The following is a 16,942-nucleotide window of genomic DNA, read 5'->3' as shown; positions in this document are numbered from 1 at the left end:
CTACCTACTACATAAATGGGGCTGTTAGACCATCCTTATTGTGATTGTTCTCCCATGGCTCAGACGATTACTCATATTGTGAACGACTGCCCAAGGTGCCAATTTCACGGTGGTGACTTACAGGACATCCACAAGGTGAGGAGATGAGGCCTTGGATTGGCTTTCCAGACTGGACATTGACCTGTAGCTGTTCTGTATTTCTTTTGCCATAAGAATAAATAAATAAATAAATGGGCTTCTTTAAATTTGTGCTCATACCATGTTTTGGTATGATGTAATGAACATGTGCCTTGCCCTGGAGCGTGCCAATCAATTTGTAGAGTATCCTGGGCATGATCAGAAAAGCCAGATTTACCATAGTTATAAAATTTGATACGTCATTTAATGTTCTTTTTTTCCAGATAGGAATTGTTTGTGGTTTTGTGAGGAAGGTGCATTACTGCACTGCACCTTCCTCCATCAATTGAGGAATGTGTCTAAAGGCACTTAAGCATGAATTAAAAATTATCAGCCATAGTTTCCTTTAAAAAAATAGTTATAACAAAAATACTATCTACAAAAAAAAAAGAAGACATAAAACAAACATAATACTGCACAAATACAACCTTAATGACACCTTTAAACCTTCTACAAAATTAAAGAGCTTATTCAACTCCTCCAAGGCTCTCCTTCTTCCCTTACCTACCCTGGAGTGTGCCATATTCAATGCACCTGTAACTTGCCCTGTATAGGTGAAACTGGACACACGATTCCTATCTGGAAAAAGGAACATAAACAACATATTAAATTTAATTATGGAAAATCTGGCCTTTCTGAACATAACCTAGATACTTTATACAAAATTGACTGGAAAGGCACCTGCTCATTACATTCATACCAAAACCTGGTATGAGTGCACATTTTAAAGAAGCTTATAAAATAAGTCAACCATTCTAATCTTGACAATAATAATGGTATAAGAATCTCAAGAATATGGTTTGGAGGACACATATGCGACCCACATAAACTTTTGTTCTAACAAGTCATCATAGTCAGGACTGTAGTATTCCAGATCTTAGCCTTAATATATTATTAACAATCTGCAATGCTTACTTTTATACTGACTAGACCACAACTGTTGCTATATTAACAGTTAATATGAATTTGTTCTCTGGCTATGTAAAAGAGGATAAAGGTTAGTATGAATTTGTTCTATGGCCATGTAAAATAGGATATAGTTTTTATTTTCCTTCACTAGAGGTCAGGCTGATAGAATAAGTTGACCAAATTAATGTTACTTTGACATACTGTTTGAATTGTAATGTAGCTCCTCTGTATATATGTATGTGTATGCTGCAGATGATGACTTTAATATGAAGGTTGAAATGGCAGGAAGTTAAAGTTATTATTCTCAACATGGTAGTAGTCTCCATAGTGTTATCAAAATGAAAGCATTATGTAAATGTCGTGGTTTCAACTAGAAGATTCTGTGTCTGAGTTGATTTCATGCTGTGCTAGATCACATTTTGGATTTTTTATAGAGGATGTCAGATTTCACTGGGCCAAACTTTTTATATCAGTAAGTAATACTTTGGGACAATGGGGTCCCATTGAAGCTTTTGATTAACAGGAGCTTCTTTTTGCCTCTTGACTTATGCAGTAAATACGTGGAGACTAACAAAAAAAAAGAGGTATAAGTAGAATATAAGCAATGGAATTAAAGTTTGAATGAAAATGTTGACAAAAACAAGGAAATATAGAATAAGAAATGTGGATATTGGGAATAGTTTGGGACTAGAAAGTGTAGAAGAAATGCTTGTGGGCTCTTTCTTAAAGTGGTTTGGATATATGGCAAGAATGAATTTAGAAAGAATACTAAAAAGAATGTATGAAATGAAGTTTGAGGAATAGATACCAAGATAAAGACTAAGGAAAAGGTGGAGAGACTAGATAAGAGAAGATCTAGAAAAAAGAAATTTAAACTGGAACAGTGTTCATGAAAGAATTTCAGAGGATAATAAGTAATGGAGGGCTTTGATATATCTGACCTGACAGTTTCTGTTAGAACATCATTTGTAGATAAAGAAAGAAAGATGTAGGATTCATGCTCTTGTAGACACTTCTCATCATAATGTCCTATTTATCCAAAATATGAGAGATGACAATTGTAGGGAACCTGGCAAACACCTGGGAGGAAAAGAGACTGTTTACCTTTGGTGGAAGATTATGTTGGAGGAGAGAATTTATTGACTGGAAAGAAAGTAGGCACCATGCATTTTTAAGGATCTTTGAAACTGGTTCAGAGGATTGGTAGTTTATAGGATTGGTACTCTGTGTATAGGGTCAGAGTTCTTAGGAACAAGCTGTATGTGTTGATAAACTGAATTTTCCTTGAGATGAAGCCATTCTGCTACATAATTTTTGGATGTTTTTAATGCTGTCATTAGTGAATATGCTTTATAACTATTTTTAATGAGCATTGAAGTAACTCTTAAAACTTGACTGGTTCAAATAAGCAGCTTAAGTTGATTCATTCAAATTCCTTGCCTCAATGCTGCAGTATTTATGAGAGGGGGGGGGTTTAAACTACTTCAGGAAGCCAAAACATGACATTTTTAGTAGCAACATTTTTTTTTTTCTCTTGGAATTGGTGAGGTCATAATCTAATGGCTTATAAGTGGTGCAGTTCTCTGAACAATACATTAATTTTCCAATTATAATTAGCTCGAAGATTGCACCACTAATAAACCATCCACTATTATAACCAGGCTTTCATTTCTACTAAACTCTCCTTTATTTGCCATATCATCTTATCCAGTGGCCACAATGTCAAAAAGATTAACAAAATACTTGTTCCTCCCATCTCCTCAACATACAGGAACGTTATTACTATTCCCTATATCCAGAACATCTCAGAAAAATAGCCAGAACTTCAAAAAAATATAACCTCTGTGCTGCTTCAAATCTCATTTGAAGCTAGTTGTCTTTATTCCCTCTCCTAAGGATCTACCTTCTTCCATTTGTGTTCCCAGTGAGTATAAGGTTCCTAGTTCTTGCAACTTATATTATGGTCAAACTGGGGGAACACAAGAAATACATCTGCCACCACAACTATGATCAGTAGATCTAGCTGACCATGCTTTGGTTGGTACCTTGCACAGATTCAAATGGGAAAAAAATAAAAAAATACATTTCATTGCAGCAAATACAAACATGAAAGACTTTTTTTTATATTTAGAATCAATAGCATTTATTAAATAAATGTGGTTGGGTTAAAGTTCCCAAGATTTGGAAAACATTAATTCTTAGGCTACCTACCAAATGGCCAAGGTTGGCCAGCAGCATCCATAAAGAGCATCTCTCATAAGATTTTAGGCTTCTAATCTAACTTCTTTATTTTATTGTTTTGTGTGTTTTTGTGCATCCATAAAGAGCATCTCTCATAAGATTTTAGGCTTCTAATCTAATTTCTTTATTTTATTGTTTTGTGTGTTTTTGTGTGTATTATTGCAATTTTAACATCGTATCCATGATGATTTCTGTGACGGCCAATATAGAAACTATTAAACCTGTGCTTAAATATTTCTTTTATGCTTAGTTCATTACATTAAACCTGATTGTGAGGAATTTGGGATATTTTAGTGAAATGTTGCAACTGGCCAGGAAATGTAGAGATGATCCTAAAATGTTGAGGCAGAAGATTGGTGACAGGCAGAAATGATGAAAATGGGTTGAAACAACATGTAGGCCATGATACAGTGGTGATAAGAGTCATCATACATTTGGTTTGGGAAGAGTGATCATGTAGCTTTAATGTAGAAAGTGGCTGGACAGTTGCAAACTTTAGTGAACAAAAGAGGCAAATGGTTGTTTGCGATAAACTAACAAAACAGAATTGTGACCTATGGCATGATCAGTTGGATTGAAAGAGAAGTCAGTATTGTATGGGACTTGTTTCAAGATCATTTATTTATGGCAATGTGAGATTATATTCCTAAGGTTAGGAGAATAAATAAAGTGCATGTGTAATGGATGAATCATGGAATTATGCAGAAGCTGCTGAGAAAGAGGTGGAAGTATAAAGAACAAGGTACACCTCAGCAGCATGAGGAGTCTGGGCACAGACTGGAAAGGCAACAAGCTGTCTTGGAAGTCTTAGATGGAGACATTGGCATATGAAAGGAGATTAGTTGAAGCAACAAAGCAAGATTCTAGAATGGTGATGGCAAACCTTTTTACCCAGGTGTGTCAAACATCTTTTTTTTTTTTTAAATATTGACGTTGTTGATGTGCCACTTGCATACATGTATTATAACTTTAACTACATAATCATAGATGGTGACTTATACATATCATATTAGGCTATTTATTTAATAGGACATTGATATAAAATCAATGAATTCATATTATACAATTAATTTAATAAAGCGAAATTACAAACTTACATTACATTTAATGACTTTTCTGTTGCCGAGTACTGGCAGAAAGTTGCTTTATAGAAGGGCTATAGTGTGTACATTTTAATGCTACGTAGGCAGTGCTCAAATCATTGCTCAATCTATTTCTCCCTTTTGATTTGATATTATTTAAGGCAGAAAATAGAGTTTCACAGGAGTTTGTAGAAGAGGAAAGTTTTTAGAAGAGCTTTAGCATAGATTTTAAGAGCATGAAAGTTTTCGGGAAGGCTATTCCACACGTTTAGAATTTCACAGTCTGAATTTTTACATGAGGTATCATGCAGACGTTCCTGCTCAAGTTCTTCTAATTAATTTCTAAGAGCGATAAACTTTCTTTTCCAGATAGGATTACACTGGAATTCGGCTAGTTGCATTTCTAGATCTTTTAAAGCAAACCACTCAAAGCCATCTAATTTAAGATCCATGAATTCTGTTTCATCAAGATACCTTATGAATTGGATTGTTTGTTCCAACATTCGAAATTGCTGAAATCTAGACGACAACTGCTCAATTATTGACTTTAGAACTTCGATAGATTGATATATTGTTCACGATTTTTGGGGCTGGTTTCGTTGAAAAAATTTTCACTCTTGGGAAATACTTACAATTGTTACTTTCTATATCATGTTGAAATATTTTGAGTTTATTTTCAAAGCTCTTGATCGTGCCAAACATAACATCGACAGATTTTCCAAAACTTTGAAATTGTATATTAAGTTTATTCAGGTGCAACGACAAATCTGTGAAAAACATCAGCTTATTGAGCCAAGCAGAATCATTCAACTGAGAAAATTCGTGCTCCATGCCCTTCGTATTTAAATATAATTTAATTTCATTTAAACATTCAACAAACCGTTCAAGTACTTGGCCACGACTCAACCATCGAATATTATTGTACATTAATAGACCATTGTACACTGATTCAACTTCACTTAAAAGTGAATTAAATTCTTGTTTGTTTAAAGCCCTGGCAGCAATAAAATTAGTTACCTTTGTCACAATTCTCATCATATCATCCAAATCCTTTAAGCCTGATTTTGCACACAGTGTCTCCTGATGTATAATACAATGGAAACAAACCAGGGGATGACCAACATATTCTGTAAATTGTTTGATAAAACCGACATTACAGCCAACCATATTAGGTGCGCCATCAGTTGTAATTGAAAATATTTTCGATAAATCTATCTGTTTCTCACGGAACACTTTAACAACACAGTCACGTACCTGTCGTGTTTCCAGGTAAATTTTCTAACTTTATCAATTCCTCATGCATAGAATCACCATGAACATACCTTGCAATAATAGCCAATCGAGCGAGCTGATGAAGTAATATCTGTAGTTTTGTCGAGACAAATGGAAAAACAATGGCATGAGTTCAAGTCTTGTTGTATTTGATTTTCTGTACTAGCATTCATTGATATAACTCTGTCTTTAATAGTGCTCCTATTTAATGGTAACTCCTTCATGCGCTTCACAATAGCTTTCTTATTATGAAAGTCCTCAAATAAAAATGGTGCACACTTTACGAAAGCTTCTTTAATATAATCACCATCACTAAGTGGTTTCCCATTATTATTATTATGTGACAACTCCAGAGAGTCCAAAGACTCATCGAGGGAGAATGTGCCAACAGCATCGAACGATTGAACCCCTTCTAACTACTAACCGCGCTCAAACTTAAGTTTTTGCAAGCCATTAGTAACAGAGGCTCTACCAATCAAACAACTTTTGCTGCCATGTTCAACAATAGTATGTGAAATACTGTAACTTGCGGCTACTAAATTTGAAGGTTCTGAAACAAATTTAATTAAAGTCCCTGATTGTGATTCTGTCAGTTTTAGATGTTGTGATATGTATTCTTTGCCTTCTGTAAAAGTTTTTTCTAAGAGCCATTTGTGCTTAGTTTCAAAATGTCTTCTTACATTCCAAGTTCTACTCACAGATAGCTCACCACACAATTTACAGATAACTTTATCCCCTCTATCAATAACACCATATTGTTCAGTCCAGGCATCTTGGAAATTTCTTGCACTTCCTTTCTGTGATAATTTTAGTTTTTTATTAGTGCTAGCTGCCATTGTAAAAGGGTTCACAAATTAAAAAAGAGCACAATTATATACAGCGGTAATTAAGCAGTAATAATTAATAAGAACTAACAATTTCTGGAAATGAATTATACACCAGCAACTCAAATTACTTAAGTGGCAGACCATGCAAGACTGCCACTACTTCTTTCAGCAGGGTTGCCAGATTTATTACCGGTATGTTCGTACTGGTAATTTCACACAGAAGTCAATTGAAAACTTTAAGTTTATAATATATAAAGCACGTATTTATAAGTTTGTATCATATAATATTGATAATAATTTTTCTAAGTTTTTATAATATAATATGACTATGCAGAAATTATAATGATTAAGAAAGAAAACATAAATTTAAAACGCTCGTTGTTTATAGGCTAGTTACAAAATAAAATAGAAATAGGCTAACTACAAAATAAAATAGAAATAGGCTAACTATAAAATATAATTCTTTCAATGAACTGAAACCTACCTTTGTCTTAACTGAGAGCGATCTTACACCATTTATCGCAGATTTTTCATCAGAATACCTATATTTTTCAACATCCAAGATGTGTCACCTGAAACCCTCAAGTATGTCAGTGCTGACATGCCTGTCATAGGTTTGCCATCACTGTCCTACAGAATCCTACATTTAGATTAGTAGAGAAAAGAGGATTATAGAAGACTGACTTTAATTTTCATAATATGGCACATCCACGGAAAGTTAAAATGAGTTTTTGTCAGTGTATTTCATGTTTGGGGTGAGGAGAATTGGGAATAATGGTGAATATTCCCAATTCTCTTTGTCCCAATTCTCTTGGTTGCACTGAACAACCAAGTTGTTCAGTGCAACCAAGTCAAGATAACAGGAATAGTTTCAGAAAAGTGGAAAAAGAAAGAAAAATAGTGCCATTGATCAAGGGAGAATCCAGGTCAGTGTTGTTCCACTATAGGCCAGTGTGTGTGTGTGTGTGTGTGTATCACATGTAGTGGTGGTTGGTTAGAGCGAATACAAACCTTGATTGATCAGAATTGGAATCTTTCAAGAGAGTAGCATGGGTTTGTTAAGATTTGGTCTTGCTTCAGTAACTTCCATATGTTTTACAATTGTGATAAGTGTATTGGATAGAGGAGACACTTATAGGTTTTCTAGATTTTACTCAAGTGTTTGATAGAATACTATACAACACATTATTGAAATTGAGCAGAAGGAAGTAGATAGCCGATTGGTAGCCTGGTCTGGTTACTGGGATGGTTGTCTGATAGGAGTCAGCAAGTTGTGTATGGTGGTGTTCTGAGACTGCTGTTGTTTATTGTGTATATAGCTCCATTTTGAGAGGAGATATTCATTTATTTGCTGATGATGCTAAATTAGGATGGACAATGTCCTGATAAGTGTCAAGTTATGCACTTTAACCAGAAAATGTAAAATTAAGTTTATTATATATATTAGAGGAACTTTTTCCTGGAGATGAAGTAGTAAAGGTACTAAAGGTCTTGGTGGATTTGGTGATGAAGTTCAGAGATGCATTGCAAATGTTGTAGTAGCAGCAGCAAAAATTGCTACCATAAAGCAAAAGAACCCTATAGGTATCAATAAGGAGGTGATTGTTCCACTGTATAAGGCACTAAGTAGGATACATTTGAATTTCTTTGCACAGATCTCATCAATTAAATATTTTGGACAATAAGGAAACATTAGAGAGTTTGCAGAGGCAGGTGACTAAGACTGGGATATTGAGTATGAGGACAGGTCAAGGGAATGTGATCTACAGAGCTTAGTGAATAGGTGTTGAAGAGGTGATATGAAATTAGTTGGTGAAACAAAACTCACCAAAAAACCTATAATTTTTGGATCATGATAAAAAGAGAGAGAGAGAGAGAGGAAATTGAAAGATTAATGTTGAGGAAAGGGGTCTGTGCAAGTTTAATTAAAGAACAGGAAGAGTGTAAATAGTTCAAGAAGATGAACAATAGAAAGTATATGGGAAAAATAATCCACATTTGTTAGAACGTGGATTATTTTCTGAAAGATGAGGATGATAACCAGTCAATAAAATTATGCATACTTAGTTTCCTGGCCAGATTAAAGTCTTTAAGAAATAAACAGCGATCTTCTAGAAATGTGATAATGCATAAAGCTTTTCATCTGACTTCCTTTTATATATATATATAGGTTATATATATATTTAATATAACCTATATATAGGTTTTATTATATATATATAGGTTATATTAAATATATAGGTTATATAGGTTTTTTTATTCCACATTCAAGCATCAGTTACCTAATTTGTAGTTTTTGGTGTATATTTTACAGATTGACCTAATGGGACATAGCATATTTGAGTATAGTCATCCTTGTGATCATGAGGAAATCGAAGAAATGCTTCTATTTAAAAGCAATCAGCCTGCTAAATTACCATCTCCAAGGTCTTTTTTTATTAGGATGAAATGTACTCTTACCAGTAAAGGACGTAATGTAAATCTGAAATCTGCAGCCTTCAAGGTATGTGCATCTGTTTAATAATCCATGATTTTCTATTCTGTTATATTCACATGATGCTGTTAGTGAAAAAATACTATACATTTAAAGCTGATCCTTTCAATTTCATAAGTGTTTCTCGTAGATCCCCCTGAAAATGTTACATGGAAAATTCCAGAAATTAACAATCTATAAGTTTTGAATTGCGTGCCGTTCTGAGTAATGTGATGAAATCTTGTACCATCTCATCCGGGACGTGAATCACTCCCTTCCAGTATATCCACATTGTACTGTATATGCTACCCGTCCATTAGTCACTTTTGCTGTCCGAAAATATTAAATGGACAATTCCAGAAATCAGCATCTCAGAGGTTTTAAATCATGTGCCATTCTGAGTAGTTATCAGTTTGACTGTCACAATATCACATTGCTAGTGTTCAAGTAATCCTTATTTTACTTAATAATGGCCATAAAATGCAGGAGTAGTGATGCTGGCAATTTGAATATGCCAAAGAGAAGCCGTAAAGTGCTTCTTTTTAAGGGAAAAGGTGAAAATTCTCAACTTCATAGAATAATAAATAAATAAATAGTAAAAAAAAAATATGCTGAGGTTGCTAAGATTGCATTCATATAACTTTTATTGTAGTTATTGTTGTTAACCTCTTACTGTGCCTAATTTAGAAATTAAACTTTATCTTAGGTATATATAGGAAAAAACATAGTATATATATAGGGTTTGGTACTATTGTTGGATTCTGAATAAGGAGAAATTTAAATTATTAATATTCCTTACAAATCCAACTTAATCCACCATACCAAAGGCTATACTTGTAAAAATTGTTTGATATTAATCCCATGATTATAAATTATTATTCATGTAATTGGCTTGAGTTTATTTATTAAAATTTATTAACTAATCTAAAATATGTGTTAACACTGATAGAATCTTGTATTGAAATATTATTCTGTTTATTTTGATTATTCCTAATTTAATATTATGAAGAATTGTATATATATAAGTTTAATATGCCTTATGTGAGTTACAATATTTTCATTTTTATTTATCACTACCAGTATGTAAAGGTATAATGTTATGCAATATTTCTGATTTTATTTTATTTTGTTTGTTACTATGGAGACGGGCTAGCGCGTGCATGGATCGCGAGATATGGTATTCAACTGCAGAGAAGGAATTGACATAAGAGAACGTGAGAAACAATTTTGGGCGGGAAAAGGAAGGGAGGTATATAAACTGAGAGCGGAGAAAACCAGGGCTCTTCTCTTTTTCAGGACTGACCATTGTGGGACACGAGAGCATAGAGTATAGCACTGACAGACGAGGAGATTACTAGAGGTAGCAAAGTGAATGCAAAGGATTGCTGTGTCTAGAACTTTAGTGGTATAATTGGACTATTTGAGGACCGGGAAAGTAATAGTCAACTGAGAATAATTCTAGAGATTAAAGAATTACTACGTGTTCCATTAGTTTCGTGGAACTTTAACAGAGAGCTGAATTGGTCGAATAGTGTTAAAGAAGGAATGAGCATTTTCCTTTATCCAAGTACGTCTATACAGGTGAAGCGTGACCATTAATAGTACAGTTATCATTGAGAAGATTTATTCTAAATAGTGTTGCCATAGTGTGCTAAATATAGTTATAAAGTGTGCCCATAGTGAAATTGATGAGCAAAGGATTTATCCGGTAAGAACTGTCCAATTTTATGTTACTTCAGTGCAGAGATATATGTGTAATTCCTCCTGTTATTCCCCACATTAACTATAACATTTTTTGCCGAAATCAGCCGGAGTATGAAGTGGGAAAGTGTATACTCATGAGGCAGTTGTTGCAACCATTAATGTATTGAGACTTTATTGACTGTGTGATAATAATAAAATTTGTTACTAAGAGATTTTGTGATATTGATCTCTATTAAAAGTTATTTTAATATTGTGAAAGCTATAAGTCCAATAGCAGAAAGCCCATAGACTGAATCTGTAAGATGTTGTGACCAGTTAAGTTAAGACATTTATATTATCTTGTTTTCAGAATTGAGTTTATATATATAATATATAACCCTGAATTAAATGTTTTGTTTTGATGATTTTAAAATTGTGTTTGCCTGAATCTCTTTTGCTGCACCGTTCATGAAATTATCAGACCTAGCGGGAGGTTTAAAAATAAGAGATAAACTAGATCTACATAACAAATAATATTGTTATAAAATTAGTTGATGCTTGATTTCACTACATTTCATTAGATTAATCTAGATATAGAGTGGCGCAGTCTAAAAATATAAATTTCTCTATATTTAAATTAGTAATCAACCAGCAACTTATTACTTGTTTAAGAACAGTGTTGAAACAAGATGGCGGATCAAAATCAAGGAAGTACGATCCAACACTATTCTCGGTTTCAAGTATATGTGGGGGAGTTCATGGGAGATATGAACGTATCTCCCATGGATAAGGGGGAACTACTGTACATAATTTCTTTTATACTTGATTTATATTTGTAATTGTTCATTTTTTCACCAAAATCTGAATATTACAAGCTTTATCACAGCTTGGCATTTTGGATCTATGAAAGGGGGGAGGGGGATAGGAAAGTTCTGATAAACACCTAGAACAAAAATGATGGTAAAGCAACTGATAACCACAAGAAAGAACATGCTTGTACTAGTTGCAGAGTGAGGAAGGTAACTTATGTTCTTATATCCTCGTATGTTCTTCCTTGTGGTTATATCAGTTGCATTGATATCATTTTTGTTCTAGGTGTTTATCAGAACTTCCCCAAAGGCCCCCCCCCCAACTTTTAACATTGATTTTTTTTTGAAATTAGAAATGATATTTTTAACGTACCCACAAATGATACATGCATAGAAAACCATTAAGCTTTCTCTTGCATGGCTTTCCACAGATGTTGGGGAAAATTCAAGTTCACATTTTGATTTTCCTGTTGTGTTCTGACCCCCCCCCCCCTTCCACTTAATATGAAACATAAAGTGATATTGTATTACAAAACATGAGTATATAATAGGTGTTTATATACCCATGTTTTGTAATACAGTGTCACTTTATGTGAAACATCATCTAAATATCACCCTTAAAAACTTACCTCCCCTAGTTGGAAGAAAGGCCAACTAGACCTTTAGGTGGTAGATGTCTTTTATCACCTGGCAAAACACCATTACCTTACTTTATTGGCAGCATTTAGTGACCTTTGCCATGTTTTGCTTGTAGAATAAGGGTTTCCAGTTACTAACCCTACCAGTGCCACGCAGTGGGTTGGAGGCGCCCTTGTGCAAAACTTTTTCAGCGCCCCCATAAAATAAGTTTCCATGAAAAATTTTTGCGAAAAATCTTACTTTGTTATAAAAGTACAAAACAGTTTATATGCATACATAAAAATAAATTTTATTTAAGAATAGTAGAACATTGTAATCACTAAAATTCATTAATAAGGAATTTTTAATAATAAAAATTTTCAATGCCTTACTTCATGTAATGTACATCTGTGATATTATCTGTAGACTGGTTCCTCCCTTGCTTCTTTCTTTCTTCTCTTCTTGCTCCTACCCCCGAATGCTATTAGAGTATTCAAGGGGAATCTTTCCTATTTTGCTGTGTTATTTCGTCTTGTGCTAACAGGACATTATCAAACACTGTAACATGATCAGGCCATCAAAAAATGTTCATACCGCATCGTCCGTCGTGCAGGTTACCAAGGGACGTGTTTGGATTTTAGGCAGAGGGACCTGTTCGAAAAATATGTTACAGTCTCCCTTAGACACCACTCTTTAGCACTCTGCTAGAGGAAACGCCATCAATGGGCTCGCTACCCGTTTGGGGAGGTGTTTAGGGGCAGTGCAAAGAAATGGTTCTGCAAAAGGATGGAAATGGCAACGAATGGCGCCAGACTATGGCTTTAGGCAACTGGAACATCTTCTCTCTGACAAGGAAGGAGTTGGAACTGGTCGAGGAAGCCAAGTGCTACCGGCTAGACTTAGTCGGGCTTTCTTTGACCAAGAGGAGAGGCTCTGGAACTGTCAACCTGGATAAAGGGTGAAAGCGCTACTACTCTGGTGTGATCCCGACAATATCTGCTCATGCGGGTGTGGGGATACTCACAAGCCCCAAGCTGTCAGACTGTGTTGCTGAGTGCATCCCATTGGGGGAGGGGGATGGGTATGTGTGTTAAGGCTTCAGATGAAAAACCATGATTTGGCTGTGGTGCAAGCCTGTGCACCTATTTTCCTTAGTGTTGGACATTCGTGTGAGAAGAAGGGCAGAACTGTCAACTGACCACCACCTTGTTGTGTGCACTCTACAGCTTCAGAAACCAGATGCTACCATCAACGCTGGTAGGCCTAAGCAGCTATGCCACGTGAAATGGGAGGCATTGGAAAATGAGGCTGTGAGGAAGAATTTTGCAGATGACATTTCCTCCAGGTTCAAAGAGATTCCCAAGCATACTGCAGATGTCGAGAAAGCGTGGAAGCTGTTCAGAACAGCTGTCACTGCCTCTGCACTCTCATGTTGTGGCAGAAAGCGGCTCGGCGTGGCAATGGGCAGTTAGAAAAGGACACCTTGGTGGAACCAAGAAGTTCAAAAACTGTCCGGGCAAAAAAGGAGTCCTACCTAACACGGTTTAGGGTCAGGTCACCTGAGATGCCTTTGCGGTATGCTGAGGCACGAAAAGCTGCTGCTGAGGCAGTAAAGATAGCAAAGCAGAAGGCTTGGGAATCCTTTGGAGAAAGATTAGACTCATCCTATGCAAATGCAAACAAAGTATTCTGGCAGACCATCCGCCACCTTCGAGGAAGGAAATCGTGCACAGCAAGGGCAATTAAGGCCTCTGATGGTGCACTTTTAACAACTGAGAAGGATTCCTCCACAGATGGAGGGAATACTTTGAGAGCCTCCTTAACCCGGGTGGCCCAGCAGTTGTGGACATCCAAGAGGTGCAGATCAGGGCAATGACTAGTCTCACAGCAGAAGAGGTCCATTTAGCAATAAAATTGCTAAAATCGGGCAAAGTTGGTGGCGATGATGAAATTCAGCCCAAAATGCTAATAAAAGCCTTGCTGACTCGAGTGTGTCAGGCTGCTTGGATATCTGGGTGAGCACCAAAACAATGGCAGACAGGCACAATAATACCAGTCTTCAAGAAGGGAGATCAGAAGGATTGCAGTAATTATCTTGGCATCTCTCTGCTCAGCCTGCCTGGGAAAGTGTATGCTAGGTGCTTGGAAAGACAGTGCAGGAGCATAGTTGAGTCAAAGTTCCAGGAAGAACAATGTGGCTTTCGTCCTGGTAGAAGCACAACTGACCAAATCTTCACTTTAAGGCAAGTCTTTGAGAAATCTTGGGAATATGCCAAGAATGTCTACACATGTTTTGTGGACTTGGAGAAGGCATATGACCGGGCTCCTCGGGATAAGCTTTGGCAAGTAGCATACAGGAGTATGGGAGTGGATGGCCAACTATTAGCTGCAATCAAGTCCCTTTATGAATGCCCAGAGTTTTGGGCATTCGTACAGGGTAAACAACACACAGTCTGAACCTTTCACAATTTCCGTTGGCCTCTGCCAAGGGTGTGTGTTCTGTCACCCCTCCTTTTCATAATATTTATGGACTGGATTGATAGGCACAGCCGAGGCAGTGAGTGTGTCAGAATTGGAAGATGTAGCATTTGACGTCTGCTTTTTGCAGATGACCTAGTTCTGCTTAGCTCTTCCACAGATGACCTCCAGCAGATCCTGGATAGGTTTGTAGCTGTTTGTGCAGATGCCAGAATGAAGATCGGTGTGGCCAAAACTGAAACATTTGTGGTCTCAAGACAACCATCCCAGTGCACTCTACATGTAAGTGGAGTTCCAATGAGGCAGGTGGAGAAGTTTAAATACCTTGGGTCCATATTCATGAATGATAGAAAATGGAACGTAGAGCTAGATACTCGAATTGGCTTAGCAAGCTCAATATTGCAGGAGCTTGGCTGTTCGGTAGTATTGAAGCAGGAGTTAAGCCAGAAGGCAAAGCTGGCTGTCTTCAATACAGTCTATGTCCTCATCCTCACCTATGGCCATGAGAGTTGGGTAATGACCGAAAGAATGCGGACACGAATCCAAGCGGCTGAAATGAGATTCATTCGAGGGGTTGAGGGGCTGACAAGACTCTACAGAGTCAGAAGCTCTGCAATTCGGGAAACTCTCAATATTTAACCGTTGCTTCTCCGTGTTGAGAGATCACAGTTACGTTGGTACGGCCACATGCTCAGAATGCCACGAGAGAGGCTCCCTCAGCAGGCCCTCTTTGCCAAGCCAGAGGGTGGGAGGCCACGTGGAAGGCCAAGGACTCGCTGGATAGATTATATCCAAAACCTTGGGTGGACATGTTTGGGAATCCCACCAGAACACCTGAGCTTGGTGGCAGAGGATCGTGACCATTGGAAGTTCCTCTTGCAGCTGTTGCCCCCACAACCCAATTAGGAAAGGTGGGCCTTGAAGATGTATGTATGTAAAAAATTTTCAAAAATGTTTATTTCGTTAATATATAAATACAACAGAATATATATATAAACAAAAATTACTTTTATTTTATGCTATGTTATAGCTACTAAAAATATAAAATATAATAAAAATATAATAAACAATCGAGAATATTTATACAATTTTCGCTGAGTCGGTGCTTACTCTGAGAAATAAAATCTGCGGTAATATTGATAACGTTTCACTTCAAACAAATTATAACAAAGCTAGTGATGTATTAAGTTAAAAATATTGTTAGATTATTAAGAATTTATAATAATTTGACTAATTTTCAATTTCATTTTTATTGCATTAACTATAATTTGTAATTGTGTGATTTATATAGTACGATATATCAAGAATAAGAAAATTTATATATATATATTTTTTATTATTTCCCCGTGATGAAATGGCGCCCCTTATCTTCAAGCACCCTTGTGCGGGGCACAACCGCATGGCGCAGTCCTGACTCCCCCCCCCTTTATTCCTACATGTACCCAGAAATAACACATCTGTTTCAAAGTTAATTACTTGTGTATGAAAAATGAAACAGCTACAAATACTGATTTAATCAGACCTTAAAATAAGAATAGGAACATCGTTATAGCATATGTTGAAAACTCGACCCTCTTTTTATTGGTTCCAGCTTCCCAAAGCACTTGCATACTGATGTTTTCATTCGCTGCTGAAATGTTCATTTTTAGTTCATCCAGTGCATGAGGATTATTCTGAAAAACAACGCCTTTGAGATACCCCCCCACAGGAAAAAATCTGGTAATCTTGGAGGCCACAATTCTTTCAAGAAGAGCTAGTCACCGAAAAATTCTTGCAAAAAATGTATGGTACTGTTCAACATGTGGCACTGTCTTGCTGGAACCAACAATGACATTTGCTGACATCAAGAAGTGCATGAACTGTGTGATGATGTCTTGGAAGATAGAACTATTCACTGTCGTTTCAAAGAAAATGGGTCCCACTATACGACAGCATGATATTGCACACTAGACTCTAATTTTTTGAGAATGCAAAAATTTTTCATCAAAAGTATGTGGATTTTCACATGACTAAAACCTATTGTTTTGACTATTTATATACCCACTGAGGTGAAACCAGGCCTTGTCATTGAAGAAAACTGTGTCAAGCATCTCTATACCACGTTCTTCAACGAATGAATGTAACTATCTGCAGAAGATTATTTGTTTGCCTTTACCTTGGTCCTTCAGTTCATGGACTGAGTGCATATGATATGGGCAGTGCCGTAATGAGAGCATGGCAAAAGAGGTGCCCCCCCCCCCCCACCCTCAACTAGGTTTGGGGCATAAAACGTATAACATTTTTGTCATTTTTGGGTTGGGGGGGGGTCGCAAGTTAGACACTTTCCACAGGCGCTTCAACAATGCTGCACTAATCTTATTATCATTGACTTCT

The 16,942-nt window shown here is 36.3% G+C and overlaps 1 protein-coding gene across 1 annotated transcript in view; it reads left to right on the top strand.

Annotated features, from left to right (window-relative positions):
• Nucleotides 1–16,942, top strand: part of LOC150101461 (hypoxia-inducible factor 1-alpha-like) — a 388,828-nt gene that overhangs the window by 89,028 nt on the left and 282,858 nt on the right. The window contains exon 4 of the mRNA XM_090400802.1: nucleotides 8,823–9,011. Coding sequence (XP_090256928.1) covers nucleotides 8,823–9,011 — 189 coding nt within the window. The remainder of the gene's footprint in view (nucleotides 1–8,822; nucleotides 9,012–16,942) is intronic.

This window comes from Typopeltis vanoorti, chromosome 11 (genome assembly GCF_054136105.1).
Source record: "Typopeltis vanoorti isolate ZY-2024b chromosome 11, IOZ_Tvanoo_1.0, whole genome shotgun sequence".
In the NCBI taxonomy this organism is placed as follows: Eukaryota; Metazoa; Arthropoda; class Arachnida; order Uropygi; family Thelyphonidae; genus Typopeltis; species Typopeltis vanoorti.
The sequence above is the reverse complement of the archived record's forward strand: the minus strand, read 5'-3'. Positions and strand labels throughout refer to the sequence as shown.